Here is a 22,500-nt window from a genome sequence, read left to right on the forward strand (position 1 = left end):
ACACACACACACACACACACACACCGAACACACACACACACACACACACACATGCAGACGATAGAGAACTCGGTTCGAGTGAATTCACACAGGAGAAAAAACACATTCTGTACTTACATAGGCGAAAAAAAGAGGACGACCCCAGAGGAAACCACCTGTACCTGGAGGGGCAATTTGAATGATTTATTAATCTATTTATCTGTCTATTTAATTATATATTTATATATTTATATATTTTGTTATTTGTTTATTTATTTGAAATAAATGTGCTTATAATCATTATTTTTTGTGTTATTATTAAAATGATAATGATGTATTAATATATTTCTACATCATTATATAGCAGTATATATTATTTTGTTTGTTGTATTTTCTATTTTTTCATTTTCAATTATTTAAAAATAGGGAGAAGGATCGGAAATATTTTCAGTTTCGTCTTCAAGGAGCGTTGGTTGGTTCCTTGTTTCTGTAGACATATTAAATATTCTCTCACGCAAACCAAAAGTGTAAACAAATCATGCACTGAATTAAAAAACGTACACCCCCAGTAAAGAATTAGAGAATTAAAGTGTGAAGGTGTACGACCAGTGTCAACGCGTTACTGTAATGACATTACATTTTGTCTTTTATGAGTAATGTAATGCCTTACTGCTCCTAAATTCAGTAATCACATTACAGTTGCTAATCAAACAATTATGTTGTTACTTAAGTTGGCCTACATAAGTCCTATATCTGCATCCGACAAGTGGCGCATTCTGGACACCGCCGCTCCGTCCCCGCCGTTGTGTGCTGCGTCTGCAAGTGCAACTGCAACCTACCCGGGAGGCAGGGGGCGGGGCTTCTTTCCGTATCGACGGACCTCATTGGTTAGAGGTTGGAGGTCACCTTTAGATCGTGATGATTGATTGGCTTTTCGTTGTCACCTCTCGCGTGGCTCGTGGAGGACAAGAATGTTAGATCGGTCTACAACTTTTAAGGGGTGGGGATATGCACATTGCGTATTTGTGCTGCTACGTGGGCATATGTAAGGTTTGATGTTATTTTGTTCACTGGCAATTACGTGACGATGCAACTCAGGCAATGTTGCGGAGTAACGCAAAAGTAATGTAACGAGTGCTGTAACAAATTACTTTCTACATTCCTTTTTTTGAGTAACGACCCCCGACACTGTACGACCAGAGGCACGCTGAGCGTTTCACGGCCCATTTAGCAGAAGATCCAGAAGGCTCATTCCGGGGGCTGTTTAGTGAAATTAAAAGAGGAATAAATAAAAACTGATGTTGCTGCTGAGTGCAGCACTACTGGGCCTGGCCAGTGACAGTGCAGCTCATTACCCCCCAAAATGGAAATGTTAAAAGATACCAGAAGCGATGATGATCCACCAGAAAGGTCGACTCAGGCATGTCTACCTGCAGTCACTGTCTATCGGGTCCCTCTCATAACAGGAGAGGACAGCAGTTTTTATTCTAATGCATTTGTCAATATCTCCTCCCTACCTACCCAACTGACAACACATGCATACTTCTGTACATACTGTGCAGTAAAACCTTTAGGTACAAATACATAAAACAGTACAGTACAAACACACAGTCCCATCGAAAGCAATGCAAACATGTAATTAAAGCGAACATGCCGGAAAGCAAGAACCTAACGTTAATCCTAGTGCAATGAAAGCGGCCATGTTGGACACACTCCGTATGTAAAAGACGGGAAGCGATGTCCCGGTCCACAACCCAAGGTGTTGCTCAAAAGTGTTGCTGGTAAATGCCGACCATATGGGAGGACACGAAGAATCCAGCTCTCTCCACCCGAACCACAACCCCGAGCAGCGTCCCCGTAAGACACATCTGGAGCCTCTGCGGTTCTCCCAAGTCGCTCTTTTCCCGCCTCCCATCGAGCTGGGTTTCTGTTTCCTCCCCAACACGTACTCCGTCATGTTTTATCGTTTCTTCGGCAAAACTCTTTTGAATCCTGCAATCTGGGCGAGCCTTGTTCTTTTTTTTCTTTTTTTTTTACGACTGTCTTCTTTTCTTTCGCCCTCCACTTGCTCCTTATAGCCTTGGCTATTCTGATTTAAAATGTATTCTCATTAAATAAGAATACATTTTGAATGAAGGTGCACATTTTGCTTGGGCTGTATTGCTTTTGCTTTTAAAATGAAATAGATAATGATGAAAAAAAATCTGAATGATAAAATGAGGGGCTTCATTTAATTTAATGTTGACAGTTTCTCACTAATAGAGATTGTCACAGTTCCCCTTTCCCCAGAGTTTGCAGTGGTCCCAGTTACAGTTTAACACAGGGTGGAAAGAGAGGGAACCCTCCAAGTTTGCCGCGATCCTTCAACTTTGAGCCAGGAAAGTGAAATTGTAAAAAGTGTGCGTGTGTGTTTTTAAATAGATAGTTTCAGGTTGGCTGTATAACGACACGGGGCCCTAAATGACAAGACCACACACGGCCGTGGCGAGACAGGGTTAGATCATTTAGCGCTCTGTGTTTATCTCCGTGTGTGAGGAGACGCTCCGCAGCCTATAGTGTTTCCTATGGTATTTCTCCTCAAAGGCAGCCATTGGCCGGGTGTCATTACAGATTAGTTTGTCAAAGATAACACACACAAATAGACACACACACACACACACGCACACACACACAGGCATGCACAAGACCACAATCCAGGTACCCCGCCAACTCGTCTTAACTGCTTCGGACAGTCATATAGTTATGGCGAAACCCTCAGAACTGCCTAAATGGCTTTGCGGTGACGCTCATAATCACTGCGCCGCTACTAACTAGCTGTGTCAGCGAGGAAACGGGCCGACCGACCACAGAGTTGACCGGCGAGACTTGACAGGTTCTTTTATTTTATTTTTATTTTATTTTATCATTATTATTTTTTTTTTTTTAAGATTTCTAAGAAAACCATCCCGCCGGGTTTTCTGGTAGCCCAACACTCTCCTACCTCCTCCTCTCCGCTTAACCGTGGAGGAAAACAGGTCACAGCAATTAATAACTGTTAGTCATGGCAGGCGATAGGCGCACGGGGGGGAAAGAAGCAGGTTTTTCTTTTGAGATGTTAAAAAAAGCGTGTAAACTTGGCAGGGCCAAATTTGTTGATTGCGGGCTACTGATGTGACCCATCTGGGGCTGAAACGTTCTATTAGGTCCTCGCACGCGATTCTCCTCCGCCCCCCCCCCCCCCCCCTCCTCCCTGCAGCTCGGTGGCTCGCCCCTCTCAGTCACATGAGGAACAGACACAGCACTGTTGGATGAGGAGGATGTGGGTGTTTCTTTGTGTGCGCAAACCTCTCTCTCTCTCTCTCTCTCTCTCTCTCTCTCTCTCTCTCTCTCTCCCCCTCCCTCCCTCCCTCCCTCCCTCCCTCTCCCTTTGTGACCGCGCTTTTCTGTGTGTTTACAAGCCCACATGTGCACTTTCAAGGAGCGAGTGACAATCCCCTGTAAAGTGCACATGCCCCCCCCCCCCCCACCAAATGGCCTCCTTGGAACGAGAGCATCAAGGGTCTTTGGTGAGACAATCTGTTGCATGTCCAGGATAGAAAGTTGATCCCCAAAAACAAAACATCAGACCAGCATGTCGTGACAAAATGCGGACGCGCGGCCAGAAAACGCACGAGCAAACAGGCGGGGACGAGGGGAAAGTGAGTCGAGATCCCTCTCATCGCATGACGAGGAACAACCGGGCGGCGGTGGCCTCCAGAGGTAGAGGGGTCGTCTGGCAGCCGGGGGGGTGTCGGTCGGCGGTTCGATGCGGCTGATTTGCCGAGGTGTCCTGCAGCGAGACGCCCGACCCCGATAAGCTCCCGGAGACCCGGTTGTCTCCTCGCACGGCCGGCCCCGGCTGTCAGCGTGTGAATGCGAGGCGTGTGAAGCGCTTTGAGCGGTCTTAGTGGCTGGAAAAGTTTTGATTTATGTAAGTTGAGGACATGCAGTCCGGTCCTGTTGAGTTTCACCCCCAGGACCCCGGGTGCAGGGCGAGGCCATTTGTTAGCCTTTTCAAACAACATGCTTGTCGGGGATATCGGTGAGCTGGTAGTTTCTCAAGATAACCCTCCACCGGACCTGGCGAGGGTCAGGCCTTCCTCCGCTCTGTTTGACAAGCCGTTGCTTCGAGTCGGGCCAGGTGAGTCGTCAGGGGAGAGCTCTGCGTCGTGTTTCTTTTTAGAGACAGAGGACTTGATCCGATGATAACGTCCTCGAGGGCGGGAAAGGATCGATGTCAGAAAAGAAACAAAATGTAAGTTGGACAGGAGCGGCAGAAGATAGAGACGACTTAAAGGGATCGGACACATCCTGGCCTGGAGTTCTCGCTTGAGGGGAGGAACAAAGAAAAGAGGTGGACGCTGAAAAAAAAAAAAAAATACAAAGAGGGAGGGAAAAAAACAAAACAAAGAGAAATTCCTTGGCGGCTCCCGCGCGGGCGGACGGTTCGGGGGTTTTCCGACACGCTGTCGTCCTGGAGCCCCGGCGATCGCCGGCCCTGCTCGAGGCTCCCCGAAGCCAAGAGTTCCCGCATCCAAGCTTGTGAATCGGGCGTCGGATTTCTCCCAAGTATGCACCAGCGCATTTTGGACGGGAAGGAACGCTCGGCGATCTCGATGATTAAAGGAATTAATCAGGCCCAAAGAGGCCTTTGGTATTTTAGTGTTTTACAGATGAAATATCTCCCGAGAAACGCTTTGTCCCGCTGTATGAATCTATCCCCGCTGAGTTCATTGCGGTCGGTAGCGGAGCCGTTCGCCAAGTCCTAACCCGCTGACATGGGCTGGGATCCAGCTCCGTTGCCCACAGGTGTTTGCCGTGTGCTCGCCACTCAAGAGCAGCAGGATGAACATTTATTTGCTACTGACACCGCTACTGGCAGCGGAGTCACTCGGGCCGTATGTGAAGTTCATTAGTGTGTGACGGCGATAATTAGCGGTTCTGTTTTTGCGGCGCGCGCCGGCTGCACGTACAGGGCCGTGGCGTTTGCCGTACACCGGATTTCTTCGGTTTCCCTGCTTGAGGAAGTGACCGCCCCCCCCCCCCCCCCCGGTCGTTATGGTGACGATCCCACTGCTCGTACATTGTCTGTGCCTTCGAAAAGGTCTGCGGCTGTTTAACTTAACATCGGCCAAATAGTTTAAAACGCTGGTGTTTCAGGACGTTATGGTCAAAAGCCATGCACGGCTCGTTGTCCCTGAAAGGGTGGATTCGTGAGTTCATGGAATATCTGTCCTATTTTTTTTTTTAGATTACATTAGATTATTTGATTACAGATCTATTTCCAGCATTAAAACCCAGCATCAGAAGTACATGATCCAGCGCTCATTTTGTTTCTTACCTTTCAGAAGGAACATAAATCACCAGAAATTAAATTACATGTTGCCGGCAAATGTTCAATTTGAATAAATCAAATTAGGTTCCAATATTTGCTTTGAAAATTTTCCCACATAAGAACCGGCCTTGGCCTTGACAATAATGTTCTTCTGACAACCTGCCGACCTGTGATGAAGTGTACGCATTGAAGACCTGAATTCGCCCTCTAGATACGGGGGCAAGAAAGAGTTTTTTTGTTTTTTTTTCAGATATCGAACGGCATATTGTTGTGGCGTGGCAGCGCCTGGCCGGGTCTGTGACAGGAAATGCTTCCGGGTCACCGGTCGGCTCTGCTGACCGGGCCGCACCCGAGCTGTCCAAAACATTCGCCCGCCCATCTCCCTGACACACTTACACAGCCAGCTCCCCTGGCCACCTGGGGCCTCTTTGATGAAGGAGGCACAAAAGATTGCGTAGATCGCTTTATACGCGATCGAAAATGAAATATAGCGCCGAATAAACCCCCAACATTTATAGAATGATTTCGTAGTAGTCTTATTGTCGTAGGCCGTACAGTGCAGATCTTCATTCTTCCCGGTGTGTTTCCTGACGCGTGCAGAGGCTCGGCGGTCAGTGCCCCCTTTGCACTCGGGTGAGAACGGTTAGTAAGTTAATAAGTGAACGATGCGAATGAACCTTTAATGAAATTGCACTGTCAAAGGTCCGTAGAGTGCACGTTTGGATCCTCGCTTTGGGTCCTCCTCATTCCCCGCAGTTGGAGTGGTTGGTGTTAACTGGGCAAGAAGCTCGCTCCCATACGCCAAGCTCCAAGTTAATTGCGATTTTCTAAAGGGAAGTACGTGCAGTTTTACAAGTCAGGATATTTTCAGGGCATACCACAGTTTTGTTTTTTTTTTTGCTTTTTTTCTCTATTTTGTCCGTACACAGCATGGTTGCATACGTACACAGTTTTATGAATGAGGCCCTTTTTTCTCAGTCTTTCCCTCTCCTCTCTTTCTGTTACGCGCGCACACACACACACATTAACATATATGGATATACTAATACACACACATACACACCCCGGGCTTCCGTGAGAAGAGGACGGCGAGCTCTCACCGCATTGTGATGATATCACCACCAGACAAGCACATGTAAACAAACAAACAAACAAACTCGCGCGCGCGCACACACACACACACACACACACACACACACAAACAAATAAACACACATGCACATGTACACATAACAACAAAGACAAGCGCGCAGACAGAATTCCCGGCAACGACACATAAGAAAGCCGCACAAATAAACCAACAGAATGATCTGTGTTTACAGTCTGCGCAGAATAACACTATCAAAATAGCACACACTGCACTCAACGGCCCGGAATCCTTTTTCGTCCAATCACATGTGACTTGTTTTCACCTGTTTATTTTGTTTTCCTTCCCCGAGAGATGGAGGAATTAGCCGCGGGAAAGTGTCAGGGGACAAATGAGTCGGTGTCTGTTCACACTCCCAACAATTGCTCCAGTGGGTTCCAAATTAAACATAACACCCTTTCTGTCGCGCACATGAAAAAATAAATACACACACTCCTACGGGCGCTGTCACGCCAACAACAGATGCCAGAGAGCGGAGCGAGCGAGCGACATCCCCAATAACGACCCGCCATGCGTGACTGGCCGCGCCGACTTCTCCCGATTTTAGCCGGCTCGCGTGATCCCGGGGTCGCTTCCTGACAGTCGACCCCCTTCACATCACCCCCCCCCCCCCCCCATCCCGTGTCTCTCTCTCTCTCTCTCTCTCTCTCTCTCTCTCTCTCTCCCCTCCTCCCTTCCTCCACCAACAATCCGCCCAGCCCCCTCGCATGCACACTCACATTATGCATATATTGTACACTCTCGCAAATCAACCCCCGCGCCAGAGGGGTGTGTGTGTGTGTGTGTGTGTGTGTGTGTGTGTGTGTGTGTGTGTGTGTGTGTGTGTGTGTGTGTGTGTGTGTGTGTGTGTGTGTGTGTGTGTGTGTGTGTGTGTGTGTGTGTGTGTGTGTCTGTGTCTGTGTCTGTGTGTGCGCGCGCGTGTGTGTGTGCGCGCGTGCGTGTGTGTGCGTGTGTGTATTCCCGGAGTTGTGGCTCGGGCGCGGGTGATGGCACGGGCCAAAGAGCAGCGCTCGGGCATAAACAGAGACAGACGGGATTTTCGTGATGACATGTGAAAGGGCACAGATGCGAGAGCGCAACGAGTCACAGCACGCGGACGCCAAAAAACCGGAGTGACCGGATCTGAGTGACCAGAGGTTGGCGTTATCCCTGCTCTCTATCCCTACTGCTTCCCTACTGCTTCCGTGCTACTTTTTTTCGCCCGTTCCTTTCGGGGGTCACGCGTCTTTTGTGTCCAAATAGGGCCTCGAATGATATGGGGAAGGTTCGTAAAAGGTTTCGGTCGCGGCTTTAGCGCTCACGGGGCGAGCCTTCATTTTTCTACCTCAAAAAAAAAAAAAAGGACTCGGCAGTGGGCTCACACGTCCAGGACCCAAAGATGGAATCCAGGTTATCCACACTTTTCGGTCACAAAATTCAAAAGCCCCTTATTAAGATTTCTAATTCGTAGCAGAATTGTTAAAACCTATCCATAAAAAACGGGGCCACAGATAGGGGCCTCGCCTGGACCTTTCCTGCTTTTTCACAAAATGTCAGTTTGGGGCAAAAAGCAGTTCTGAAAAGCAGTTGAGGCTCACACACCAGAAAAAAGTCTGTAATAGAATAGTCTCTATTAGTGTAACGTGTTATCAAGCCTGCTGCCCAGATCAATCCTGTGCAGCGGGGGGTGAAGTGGTGAGCAGTATGATGCTTAGATCACTGCAGGCTTAGTGCGCAGCTTAATGAATTAGCGCCGTCAGGGGCCCATAATGTTGTGTAACAGTGGCATTGCTGCCGGGAAGCGCCGAGGGCGACTGCTGGGGTTGATCGGCCAATGAGGGCCGAGTTGACATAAATTCATTATAAGATATCGTAATTCCTACAGTCATCAACTATGCACATGTCAGGACTGTATATCGAGAGACAGAGAGACAGGCAGATGGAGTTTTTGGGCAGTGTGTAACCCTACATGGCTCTCTATCAAATGACCTGCATCACAGATTTGCTTGGGATGTGCACAGACACAAACGCATATTACACAAGCATATACCCACACACACGCACCATTATAGGAGACACATAACACCGATACTGCCCTTCAACTGGCTTGTTGATGACTTCCATGCATAAAGCATGATCATCACAGCTATCACTTGATCCGCTAAACCCTGGACGCATTAAGCACCTCACAGGCATTTAATTACACTTGCTGGTGCCCTAGCGTGAATGTGTGCATGATTTGTAAGTGTGTGTGAGTGTGAGTGTGCGTGCATGTGCGTGTGTGTGTGTGTGTGTGTGTGTGTGTGTGTGTCTCATGTCAAACATCCTCATTTGAAGATGAAAAAGAAGAAAATGAACTACTAAACTATATGAAAAACGACTTCAATGAGACCCCACGGCAGGACTCCCGCTGTGAGAATTGCACGTTGTCAACCGTACAGTAAATACTGTAATCCAGAAGGGGAAGTAAGACGACCAGAATAGCATATACGGCAACGTATCGTGCTCGTACTTCCCCGGCTTAGCACATCCTCTTTGGGAAAGTGCCAAGTCTAGTCGAAAGGGCGGTTGGTGTTCTTCCATGGTGTCATCCCTCCGTGGGCCCTCGGTTGGCTGAAAAGTGCCTGTTGCGAGGACCTCAAACAGTGCCGCCGGGTGGGCATGCGTGACTCTGGTCGTTTATTGTTTCTGTGTTTTTTCGGATCCACTTCTCTTCTACTTTCTGGGGTGCAGTCACTCCGTGAAGCGTCGGGGATCCCTTCCATGGCCTGCAGCAGCAGCGGGCGGTGGTTATGGGGAACTTCCTGTGGGTTGCTTTTAATAAGTAATACGTTTCACATAACCACCATCGTCATCCTGATCTGTTTGCAGCACTCATTTCGGTACCCGATGTCGAGCCCTTTCTTCAGAAAAGAGGGCCCGTTTCAGAAGGAATGAGTCAGACATGCTAATATTGCGACCCGTCCATTGATGATGCCGCGTTACGAGGGTGGTGGTGGTGGTGTTGCTGTGCGTGTTGCCCTCCTTGAGTCCACCTGTTTGGTGCACCTCTCCTCCCAGTCCTGCAGCGCTAATGATCTTGGAGGCGCTGTCCCAGGCCTTTAATTACGCCGGCTCTCGGTGATCTGAGTTTCGGCCCCCAACACGGGGTGCAGGGTAACAGCGTTGCGGACGAGGAGCTTGCGCAGACCTGGAGATCGCCATCTTTAAACAATCTCCCCCCCGCTCCGGGCGAAAGCAGAACGAGCACAGCTCAAGTGGTGAGCTCTCTGGTTCTCCGTCTGCTTCGGCTGACATAATGCCACCGAGTTATGGGAGGCGCGTCAAAACGTTCAGCTGCGCGATCATCAATCTTTATCGCGGAGTAGAAAGCCGATTGGGTGGTGGTTTGGCGGAGGAGGGGGGTTTTCTTTACGTTCAAAGTGGAGGCGAGAAATGTGTTGGCTTTGGCAAAGGCATCCAGAGGGTGCTTTAGATGTTCAGCCCAATCCCCTGTACATGCAACAATAGTATCCCCATCAGTATACTGCAGCTGTTATTATGGCGGGGGTGAACGCTGAACCCGTCGACAAAGCAAATACCGTAAGCAGCGGAAAGTGTGTTGTCCCCCGGCTTTGTTGTAGGTGTAACTGTCTTTGTAGCTGCTGGTGTAAAGTTTGGGATCACACTTAAGCGGTTATTTAGCCTCGCGTGCTATGGGGGCATTAGAAAAGCTTTCTGCAGACTCTCCCATACAGATTTTGCCCGGGGGACCATCTGCCCATTATTATTTGTCTCAATGGACCGAAACAGTGCCATACCCTTTTTTTTTTTTTTTTAACGGACTCCTCCACTTGTTATTGAGAATCTTTCTCTGTAATATAAACAAAGGGTTGGGCTCTTTTCAGAAAAACCTGTTGTATTTGTGAGTTGTTTACAATAAGCAGAAAATGGGTAATGATTGTTTCTGACTGGCTGGTGGGGAGGAGAATGCTTTTCTGCTCCTCTAACTTCAAGCTCTCTGAGGGACGGAACAGCCTCAGTTGCATTAGGGCCCGTGCATTTTACTGTACTCTCTCTCTCTCTGTCTCCCTCCCTCTCTCCCTCTCTCCCTCTCTCCCTCTCTCCCTCTCTCTCCCTCTCTTCCTCTCTCTCTCTCTCAACTCCCCTCTCGTGCAGGAATGCAGCTCGGCCAAAATACAAGGGTAGAAAACTAATAATTATTCCCAGAGTCTTGAGTATTTCCTTTTGCAGAAAGGCTGAAATTAAATGGAGAATTTATTTTCTTTTCCTGCTGAATAACATCAGGATTGACTGGAATGACCGAAGTGAATGCAGATGGAAAAGATGCCCTAATGTTTTACAGACAGGAAAAGAGAAGGCGTAATTATTAATTCATTTTGTACGTTCCTACAGAAAGACCCCGAGCGCTGTTAGATTCTAGACGTTGACGAATTCTGCATTTTATACTTTTCACTTTGCGATGTCTCTCATCACCATATACTGGAATACTCAGCCTTATTTTTCACGCGGTTTAGCGCTTATTGTGTTTGGTGGCTTGGAGGTGTGGGGTGAAGAATAAAATGCATGTGACATCAAGTTTAAGCCCCGTTAAAACAATCCAATTACTCTGACTGTGTGTAACTGCGTTAAATCTCCCACAGTGTTTGAAACTATAGCTCATTTGAGTACAAAAATAGTGCACTCGCCCATTGCTGTGGCAGGAGGCTTCTCGGTGTAGCTTTTATGAACCAGTGGCTCCATGAAAAGGAGGCCTTCACCCCCACTCTCCTCAAAGCATGCATCCAAGGATGAGCGACTAACGCAGCCACCACAACATAAACGCGCCGACTCACCGCCACGCGAACGACAAGCAGGTTCATAGGAGTTGATGCAGCCCATCATGTGTGAGGTCTCAGATGGAGACGCAAGTTTGGAAGCAGCCGGTTCGAGGTTAACTTTAAAATAGATTTCACCGTCCTGACAAACACGCGCACGCACGCACACAGACCTTGAACAAAGTTGAGGACCAGCCAAAATGTCCCCACTTCTCAAAATGTTAATAAGAACTCACGATTGTCCTCACAAGTATAGCAATGCAAACACACACACACACACACACACACACACACACACACACACACACACACACACACTGTACATACATACACCTAAGCCTGATCCACACAAAGGTTATAGTTAAGGTACAACTGGGTACCTACTAGGTTCTTCATTATGGCTGGTAGCTTTGCTGATACTACTACTACTTTTCTATCAGTAACTGTCTTTACTTTATTGTTTTTTGAGGCAGTTGACTGTGGTAACAACCAAATTTAGATACAGAACACTGCTACAAGCCAGAGCTGCCAAAACCGAAACATAAAATGTTCATCTAATCTGCAACTGCAAGTTTTGAATTAATAGCGGTTGTTTTATGTTTTTCTGTCTGTCCTTCTTTGTGAGAGCTAGTTCACCCCACCTGACCCCATGCTAATCTGGTGTGCGGCCTCCCCAACCAACCAACCCCACCCATTCTCGTCGAGCCCAACCTCCCATCTACACGAGAACCAGGCTTCAACCGCCGCAGCCCCGGGTGTCTGGACTCCCAAGCCAGCGAATTATGTCGCGAGCCCATCGCAGGAAGTCCTAGACCCCCGAACGTAAATTTAGCAGCGGAGGAGACAAGGCTGACCATAACAAATCAGGCCTTGGCCTAACAATGGTGTTTCCCCATGGCTCTGTGTGTGTGTGTGTGTGTGTGTGTGTGTGTGTGTGTGTGTGTGTGTGTGTGTGTGTGTGTGTGTGTGTGTGTGTGTGTGTGTGTGTGTGTGTGCGCGCGTGTGCGTGTGTGTGTGTGCGTGTGTTATGGGCAGGCCGAAAATTACATCGTCTCACGCTAGCTGAAATATATGCCTGAGTCATATTTAGGTTTCACAAATCGTTTGTGTCCTGAGATACCCCCCCTCCCCACACACACACACACACACACACACACACACACACACACACACATACACACACACACACACCTCACCCCGCCTTCCGCCCAGACTAAAAGCCATGCTTGGGGTTTTGTTCCTTCAGCTGAGCGTCTCACCGCCCAGTGTTTATCCTAATATGAGGCAGGCGACAGGGCAGTTGAAGTAAGGCCGTAGTTAAGACGTAAGTAAGTAAAGGTTGAATTTAGGCTCGTCCAGAAGCGTTTTCCTGCATAGCTGAGAGCGGAGTGGTAATTTTGGAGGAATCACGACAGCACATGTCAGATAATTGTTTCATTGAAAAGTTGGCCAAAACATTTGGCACAACAACAAAGCAAAATATCCCAGTATGTGTAAAGATCACACAACAGGTAGTACCGTGTCTTTGTAGTCCAAAAAAAGGCAATCTTCAGAAATTGGAAGAAACCATTTATAAATAAAAATATAAAAAATAAATATGAATAGAACAATATTTATAAAGATCGGCTGATATGTAATCGTTTTCATACATGGACAAGGCCATCTCAAGGACAGCGCCACATTTGTTATGTTTTTATTACGAAAACAAGGCTATCCACAGAAAGGTAAAAAAAAAAAAATCAGTTGTTCACTTTCATTTTCTGTTTTTACGACTTTTTCAACCATCGTAATACTAGTCACCATCCTCCAAAGGCTCTCAGAACTTCATGCGGTGCGAAAACGCCTTCTGGGACGGATTATAGTTTTCGGGGGTTTTGTGAAACGCAGCGCGAGTTACAGTTTTCCGAGGTTCCTTTAAACGCAGCATGGGCTCGGGTTGTTTGTCTGCGCGGGTCGTCTGTCAACGCCGTGCAGTCCACAAGGCGCTGGATGCAAAACTGACTTCCAAGAGCAGGAGCTTGGACTGATATGACTTTGGATGATGATGTCACAAAGCGCCCCGCTCCTGAAACTAATCAAAAAATGATTGAGGGAGACCTCAACCATTTCTGCCAAACTGCGGTTGCCGTTTTTCAGATACTTTTGGCCCGAAAAGCGGCAAGAAGATTAAAAAGATAATAGAAAGCCGAGCAAAAACGATACGGTTCCAGCCCTCGGAGCTAGACCCCTGCTAATACATTTCATGAGCATTTTATTTGCAAATACATTTTATTTGTATAAATGGTATTCATGTCAGGTCTCCAAAAGAGATCCTGATCTCAATGGCACTTTACCTGTATAAATAATAATAATAATAATTATTATTATTATTATTATTATTATAATTATTATTACTGTGATTATTGTTGTTGTTGTAATTATTATTATAACAATAATAACGTCGGGAAAAAATGCTGATTAGAAACCTTATCAGCATTTCCAAGCTTTTTCAGCGCGACCTGTGTAATTGTCACTGTAGCCCTCGTCACTTCGGCACAAACACGATGGGGAAGTTTTTTGCACATTTCTGGAATGTGTACAACTAACCACAGAAGTTTTAATGGCTTTGTTTTGGCTTTTTTGTTTTCGTCCCCCCCACACCAAAAGCAATCACGCTTACACCACAGCAAGAAACGGAGTCTATTTATAGACTCAAACATAGTGAATTAGATGGCTTTCATGTCAGGCAGCCCTATTTGCGGAGAATGAAAGGCACCCTCAGTTCTCTCGTGCGCTCCGCAGACAAGCCACATACAGTAGCACGACGCATGCCATCGAGAAATTACAGAACGAGCCGGTTTGTGCCCCGGGGCTCGTGTGCTAAGACACATTACTCCCGTACAACACGCAGAGCGGCGCGACCGCCCCGCCAACCAAAACACAGGAGTGGAAACAATCGAGTTTACACCAGGACCTCCTCTCCACCGCGATCCCGTGTGCTTTGCCGTAACACCGCTTCCCCTTCACCTCCACGGACCAGCTCCCATTGTTTGGGTTTTGTCCACAGGGGGGTGGGGGGGGGATTGTTTTTTTTTTTGTCTCCGAGCGCCGCTGCCGTGAACTCGCCAACTCCCATCACGCCGCCCCCTCCTTTGGCAATTGCATTTATTTGAGGATGACTCGATTACGCGCAGTACTGTATATTGATCCACTGCTCGTGCCTTTCGGTCGGTCATCTCGGTAAATCGTTCCCCTTTTAGGACACGGGTCGAAATGCCGCATCCAAGTTGAAATGCTCGAATCCAACCTTGATATCTGAACCAGAGGGATGAAAGATTGTGACAAAACCCCATCGCAGCAGCTGGAACGACTTCAAGTTCGGAGCCTTACAAACCCTTCTCTCGACCTGCCGCCGGGGACCTCTCGGGCCGCACCGGCGAGATGAAGAGACGGGGGGGGTTGGGGGTTTGAAAAGGAGGGGTTACGGGGGGCCGGACGGGCGAGATATCCGGACATTTGATCCGCGGCATAATGAAGTATTAGCTTCCATTACACTGCGGGCTTAACCTTTTCGCGGAGCGCCATTGAGCACTTGCCAGCAGTCATCAATATTTAACAGCTGTTTCTATTATGAAATTCTTTATGGGCTAATGTGGCTTGCTGGTTTGCACGCAAGGCCTTGGCCGGCAGCCAGAGCGCTGTCAGGAAGCGGGAGGGGCGGGGGGCAGCCGAGATTGACAGACGGTTAGCTCGCGTGACAACCAGCGCTTGGTCAGCCAGCTCCCTGCGCTCACACCGTGGCAGCCCGCCCGCCCGCCCTCCCTCCTTACCTCCTTCTCTCCTTCTCTCCTTCTCTCCCTCCCTCTCAGTCTTTGTTTTCCCTTCCTCTGCTCTGCCTACCTTTTTTTTTTTTTTTTTTTTACCTCGGGATTTCGCGCTCGCTCGCTCGCTCTCTCTCTCTCTCTCTCTCTCTCTCTCTCTCTCTCTCTCTCTCTCTCTCTCTCTCTCTCTCTCTCTCTCTCTCTCTCGACGTGTCTCGCTCTCTCTGTTGTGGATTTCCTGTTGTGTGTGTGTGTGTGTGTGTGTGTGTGTGTGTGTGTCAGAGATGCAAGAACTAACATTTTCTCTTCAATGTACTTAAAGTATTAAGAGATTTAGAGTTAAAGTAGGTGTCCCATCCAGTTTCCTGATATAACAGAAGCTAATAAAGCGGCACAAAGCGCAGTACTCGCGCAAATCCTGTTCACAGTTTGCAATGCCGTCGAGCCAAAACAAAAGTGTGTGAAATACTTTTGACATGTAGAAATGTAAATCCAGGTTTTCTTTGAAAAATGAAGGGATGTGTGTGTGTTCGAGATGTAGTGCAGTAAAAGTCAAAAGTCACTCCACAGGTGACAGAAAAAAAAAGTGACAGGGTTAAAGGGGTGGGAATAGTCAAAGGAGGTGGTTGTGAGCCAATCCAACCTCTGCTCTCTCTCTCTCTCTCTCTCTCTCTCTCTCTCTCTCTCTCTCTCTCTCTCTCTCTCTCTCTCTCTCTCTCACACACTCACACACACACACACACACACACATATATATATATATACATACAAAATAGTTTTCTCTCCTCACGCAAGCCTCCTGGGAGGGGCGGGGTGTGATTGCAGCTCTGCAGCGACGTTGGAGCTCTGGAACTCTTCACGGGCCGCAGAGGAGGAGCTCTCAAAAGATGGCACCCATTCCGTCTGTCTGTCCGTCCGTCTGTCTGTCTGTCTGTCTGTCTGTCTGTCTGTCTGTCTCAACTTTTTCAGTGTCTCACAAAACTTGAAACACAGAAAAACTAAAGTAAAACAAACAAAGTGTGTATGGCCCTTGGCGTTTCACTCCACCTCTCTTTCTTTCATTCCTTCTTTCTTTCGTTCTTTCTTTCTTTCGTTCTTTCTTTCCTTTTCTCTCCGGCGTTTTCACTTTTGAGCGCCGGAGCAGAGCAACAGCGAGCGAGCCGGCGGTTATCGTACGCGCCGAACGGGGGGTCGGGGGTGGGATGCCAAAAAGTCCCAAGTCCATTTTCCGGGCTGGGATGGCACCAGGAAACACGCACCCTCTTGAGCATAATGTCATGTTCTGTCGTCCCCCCGGCGCCCCGACCCCTCCTCCGAGCGGAGAGCCCTTCTGAATTATTCATTTCTACGTTGTGTTGTGAGATGTTTCTTTGTGTGTGTCGTGCCCGTAACCCATCAACCCGCCGGAATAAAAATCGTGCCGGGGAGATTGTGGTTGAATTTATCGTCCCACGTCCTGTCGTCTCACGTCTCTACGTCTCTCTCTCTCTCTCTCTCTTCACTACCAACATCTGTCAAGTTCTGTCTTTCGGTGGCTTTTTCTCTTTTTTAATACACGCGTATCTTTCATTCTCTCTGTCATTATCAATGACAGGAAGCGGTTGATGTCGTGAGAGCATAAAATCCGACACACATGCACATATGTGTGCGCGCATACACACACACACACACACGCACACAAACTCTACGCTGAGACAATACACAACTCACTTCTCCCCCTAGAGGCTGTTAACATTACAAGCTGAATCACAAGTTCTCTCCCTCTCTCTCTCTCTCTCTCTCTCTCTCTCTCTCTCTCTCTCTCGCTCTCTCTCCCTCTCTCTCACACACACACACACACACACAACACTTGTCTCATTTGTCCCTGTTTACTCACTGAGAGCGTACAAGTGGCACCCTAACTGGTGTTTTGTGTGGAGAGGGGACAGATGGAGCAGTCAGCCGAGCTAAGTAGAAAATAAGTCAAGTGGAGCTTCGTTAGTCCGACAGCAACAATGGGGATGACCGCTCCGCGCTTAAAGTCCCTTTAAAGTCAATTTCAGGATTTGTTTTTAAACCCATTATACATATTAGAAGGTAATTGATTAAAACATGTGAAAAGACTGAACTATATGATACTGAATTGTGAAGTTGGACCGATAAACTGTTTTTGTGGTCCTGATTTTTGGGATGCCAGAATGTACATTACAGCGCGGCCTCCTTATTTACATTTCCCTTCCATTCCACGCGTGGCGGCTCCCCCGGCTCCGTGCCCGCCCGGGGGGGGGCAGGGCCCTCCCCACGCTCCCGCAACAGCTATCCCATTTTCTCACGCTGCATTTTTAACTTCAGAACAAAATCAAAGCGACGAAAAAACACAGCAGGTAAACGGTTTACTGATTTTGGATTTCTATATGTATGAATTGGATTAGCGGTGTTTGACACTTGAAGGTGAGGCTGCACCTCTCCCGCCGTCATGCGTGGATTCGGCGCCTTCAGCGGGCACGCCCCCGGTGTCTCAGAGCGGAGGGAACTGCCTTCCCCCCCCCCCCCCTTCATGGTTTTGAAAACCCCTGCCGATTGGGAGGGGCAGAACCCGAACGAATCTGAGATGGCAGGAGAAATACACCCTCGCGGTTTTACCCCGTGTAGGTCCGGTCACGACTTCGGTTGCCACGTGTTACAGTACTCGGTACTGTAACACGCTTTCTCCTGCCCTTTCAAGTTTTGTGACGCAAAACCCAGACGCAATTAATCTGACGGCCACTAGGGGGGAAAGCTCAGACTGTCGGTTTCAAAATACGCATGCAGTGTGAAGTAGGCTCCGGGGTGAGGTGAATATTCATTTTAAGTTGAAGTGCTCCTGGGTTCAAGTAGGACGTGTGTGTGTGTGTGTGTGTGTGTGCGTGCGTGCATGCGTGCGTGCGTATATCGTGCATGCGCGCATCTTTTTCATGTCGACCGTGGTCTCCCAATACGGTATACGCTCCCTGGAAGTGGAAAGACCTGCCCCGGCCAGAGCCCTGAAGCTCCGCCCGTTTGGCAGCGTTAGCATCCTGGTACTTCGCCTGTCACTTTTTTACTTTTTTTTTTTTTTTTTTTTTTTTCTCGGCCGAACAGCGTGTCCACTCACACACACGCAGCACGCCACCACCTTGCCATTACCCGCTCTGTTTTCATTTTCGGTTTCAGAAGTGAGCGGGGGGGGGGGCTAGAGGAGAAGAAAAACAAAATCTGAAGACATAAGTGGCTGCAAATAAAAGGCAGGATTGTTGGCGGAGGAAACCCTGGTGCCGCTAATTAATCATCCCGTCTGTTTGTCTTTCCTGACATGGCATCCTCTCCAAAGTCTGCCGTAAGAGAGAAAACAAAAATATGCAGGGCGTTGAAAGACAAAAAAATAAAGATTCATTTCCCCCGCACAACGGTTTCCACTCATCGCATGATATTCTGCTGATTGAAGAGAATACTGTTTTTTGTTTTTTTTAAATGTGTGTGTGTGTGTGTGTGTGTGTGTGTGTGTGTGTGTGTTTGTGTGTGTGTGTGTGTGTGTGTGTGTGTGTGTGTGTGTGCACGCATGTGCGTATGCGTGTGAGACAGAGAGAGAGAGAGAGAGAGAGAGGGCCAGTTACCTCATATTGTGAATATCCACACTTTCTATTTAGTAATTATGTGGAGGGGGGTATCTATAGTCAGTCACCGTTGAAAACAAATTCCAGGGGGCGTTTTTTCGCCCATTAGTTCAAAGAGTTTAAATACGGCTTATCAATCAAATTGTTCAGTGTAGATAAGATTCCGTTCTGATAGGTTTTGTGTGTGGGGACAGGGAATTGGGGGCGTGGGGGCGCAAAATCTGTCGCCCCCTCGGTGGCGTGCTTGACCATGGACTTGTGGTTACGGGGGGCGAGGGGGAGCCGGGGCGAGGGACGGATGAACAGATGGGGGGAAGTGAAAGGGACCGATGACAGTATGGAAAGGTTGAAAGAAGAGAGGCGAAAAATAAGGGTGTTAATCAAGGGTGGACGATAGGTGGAGAAGAGATGATAGATGGATAGATAGATTGATGGATGGATGGATGGACGGCTGGATGGTGTGTGTGTGTGTTCTATGTGCGGCGCGTTGCATGACTAATCTGCGCTGCTGTGCTGAGTGGCGGGGCAGCCGTGTTGATCTCCCGGAGTGAGCTACATGCTCCCTGACAGCATTCCCATGATAGAAACACGCAAACATGCCTCCGACACGCAACGCACACGTCACGGGCACAGCCCCCACGGCGCCTCCTGCACGCCAACGTCGCACGGGCTAATCGGACGCGTCGCGGCACCGCGAGCTAGGTGCGCATGGGTTTGACCGACTTTTGATGACTTATCGGGAAACCTTTTGGGGTCTGTTGGTTCTTGTTGTTAACGCATGCAGAAGTGATAATGAGGGGCTGAGCTTGCTGCGTTCTCATTGGACGGGGTTTTTGAGGAGGGTGTTGGGTTTTCATCGCAGGTCAGCGCTGTCGGTTAGAGAAGACGAGCGCGTGTGACGCCCCGTCCTTTGTCTTCCAGTCCCATGTGCTTCACGGCCTTAAACGGTCTTCAATAGGTCCGGAATTAATGAACAGTTATGCGGACACGAGCGGAGTCTGCGTCCGCGTATCTGTCCGTGTGTGCCTATCTCACGCGCTTTGTTCGTGAGCGGGATTATTTGTTTATTCTTTGTCCCTAAGCAGAGAGCTCGGCATGTGGCTGTGTCGTGTGAGAGGAATCCCGTCAAGTTTGCGAAATCCCACACTGTTTAACCCTTAGTTGGACGGGCCCACCGCGCGGCCCTAATACCTGGCATTAGACGCGGGAGGCTCACCTGACGCGCCTAATGTGTCCGCCACATGTCCGAAACGCCGCCCAGCCGCCCAGGCTGCGGACGGTGATAAGGCCGAGAGCCCGCCCCTGAAAACACTGAGCCGCTCATACCTTCTACTCGAAATGTTCCCACTGACTTGACGTAGATTTCCTCCGCTTGCTGACATCCAGAATGTTATTCTCCAAATCCCCGTGGAGCGCGATGACTGCATTTGTTAACACAGTGAAAAACAAAACCACATTCTCATTCATATTCTTTCGTTTCCTTTTTTTCCAGCAAATCAAGAGAAGCCCTCCAGGAAACACATCATCAGCCCGGCCTCCTCCAACCCTGAACCCAGGAAAGAGAGCCTTCCGCTGGGCCCTTCCGTCACCGAGAGCGGCCTCCTCCTGGAAGTAAGTAAATCTGCTGCTGTTCTGTGTGTGTGTGTGTGTGTGTGTGTGTGTGTGTGTGTGTGTGTGTGTGTGTGTGTGTGTGTGTGTGTGTGTGTGTGTGTGCGCGCGTGCGTGCGTGCGTGCGTGCGTGCGTGCGTGCGTGCGTGCGTGCGTGCGTGCGTGCGTGTGTGTGTGTGTTTGCGTGCGTGCCCTTTGCTCTGACCTGCTTTGCGAGGCCATGATGTCGCGTGACAACGGGGCATGACAGTAGTGTCAGAGTTTATCGTGGAGGTGGGGACAGACAGATGGAGGGGGTTTCCTCAACCAATCAGTGTGCTCATGTGTGTGATTGTGTGTGTCCTTTTCTCTGTCGGGGATGGAAGCACGCCTGCCTGTCTGCAGAGACTTGGAAAAATCTGTTTAGCATTGACTGGAAAAAGACAGCGGCGCTTCAAGCAAATCAGCTCACGGATCGATCACGGATCGATCCGTGATCGATCCGTGAGCCAGTATGATGTCAGTATGATGTCAGTATGATATCAGTGGCATCATGGATCAATGGGCGATCGATGGGTGGGGATCGATGAGTGAGCTAATCTTGCAAATGTAATATTGTAATATTGAAGTACATAGAAGACATACAGTACATGTGTTATGCATATCATTCCGAAAAGCTGAATCGTGGAATAATAATAATAATAATAATAATAATAATAATAATAAAAATAATAATAATAATACACAAATACAAATCACTTTTATATTAAGTATTACAGATTGAGGACCAATTGTGGAATTCTTTGAGGTGTTGAGGAACGGAGCAACCCGTCTATAGCGAGAGCTGGACGGGCGTCGCACTCCATGCAAACTCCTTTACAACGGGAGAAACTGTTCTCTGGAAATACAGTAAAACCTCTCTTGTGGAGGACCGGGGGACAGACAGGTTGAGGTACTAACAACAAAATCAGCATGAAAGTTTCCGTACAGAGGGCTGCCCGGTAATAACACACACACACACACACACAAAGAGAGACTCCAGAGCCAAGCCACTGAGGCTTGTGTTAATGTGTCGGGTCGTCCCGTAGGGATGGTACAACAAAGGGCCAGATTGACCGTGACGATGTGTCGCCTCCCGTTGCGTGACTCCACGAAGGGCCCCCGTGCCACGGAGCCCCACCAACATCCCCCCACCACCACCACCGCCAGACCCCCGTCTCACCCCCCCTCCTGTGGCAAACTCAACACGATGGTTGTGTGGGATCCAGAGAGGGTGGAGACTTCCTGGGCGTGTTCTTGGGTGTTCTCGGGGGGCTTCGGGCGAGTGCGTGAGAGAGAGAGAGAGTGACTGAGTGAGCGCGGTTCTGCGTGTGTGTGTGTGCGTGCGTGAGTGCTAGCGTGCGTGCGTGTCTGTGCAAGAAAACAAGAAAACCAAAGCAACCCTCATGGAACAATAACCTGAGGATGACCGTCGCTCTTTCACTCTCTCCATTCACACACACACACATTGACACATCTTGTGCAATAATATATGTGCAATAACACTGGTATTACACTGTACATACTGTAAGATAGTATGTAGTAGTAGTTAATATAATTTATACCCTATATACCCAAAACATTTATCCACGGCGGTTATTTGTATATTTGTATTTTATTTTATTTCTATTCCCCATTTTTTACAACTGTTAAGCTTTCTTCTATGCTCATCGTCTGTAGTGAAACTCACCAAAACTCACTAGAATAATTTCATAGCACGTGTAAATGTGCCTGGCGGAATAAACTGGGTCTGATTCTGATGCGCTCGCTCTCTCTCTCTCTCTCTCGCTCTCTCTCTCTCTCTCTCGCTCTCCCTCTCTCTCGCCCAGTCCCGGTCCACCTCCCTCTTTCCCTCTCTTTTCCTCAAACAACATGTCAGCCCCCGCCACACCACGACCCGGCACCGCTACGTTTCCAAATACAGTACAGAACATATTTCAAGGCTCGTGCGTGCAAAGAGCCACTTAAGGCCTCGCGAGCCGGAGCGCCTGCCCTCCCGCCGGCGGTTATGGGAGCCGGGGGCGTCGTTATTGGCACCGGAGGGGGAGAAGGCGATACGGGGGCAGACCAGGCCGCGCGCAGGAGCAGGTGCTCGTTTCCATTACCCAACTCCTGTCGGAATTCCAGGAACCGGGAAGTCGGAATGCGCACAGAGCAGGAAAAGAGGAGCCCAAATTTTTCACGGAGC

The 22,500-nt window shown here is 48.6% G+C and overlaps 1 protein-coding gene across 1 annotated transcript in view; it reads left to right on the plus strand.

The window, feature by feature from the left end:
* ahrra (aryl-hydrocarbon receptor repressor a) overlaps nt 1–22,500 on the plus strand; it is a 62,825-nt gene that overhangs the window by 29,696 nt on the left and 10,629 nt on the right. The window contains exon 5 of the mRNA XM_080019958.1: nt 20,179–20,297. Within this exon, the coding sequence (XP_079876084.1) occupies nt 20,179–20,297 (119 nt within the window). The remainder of the gene's footprint in view (nt 1–20,178; nt 20,298–22,500) is intronic.

This window comes from Zeus faber (genome assembly GCF_960531495.2).
Source record: "Zeus faber genome assembly, chromosome: 19".
Classification (NCBI taxonomy): domain Eukaryota; kingdom Metazoa; phylum Chordata; class Actinopteri; order Zeiformes; family Zeidae; genus Zeus; species Zeus faber.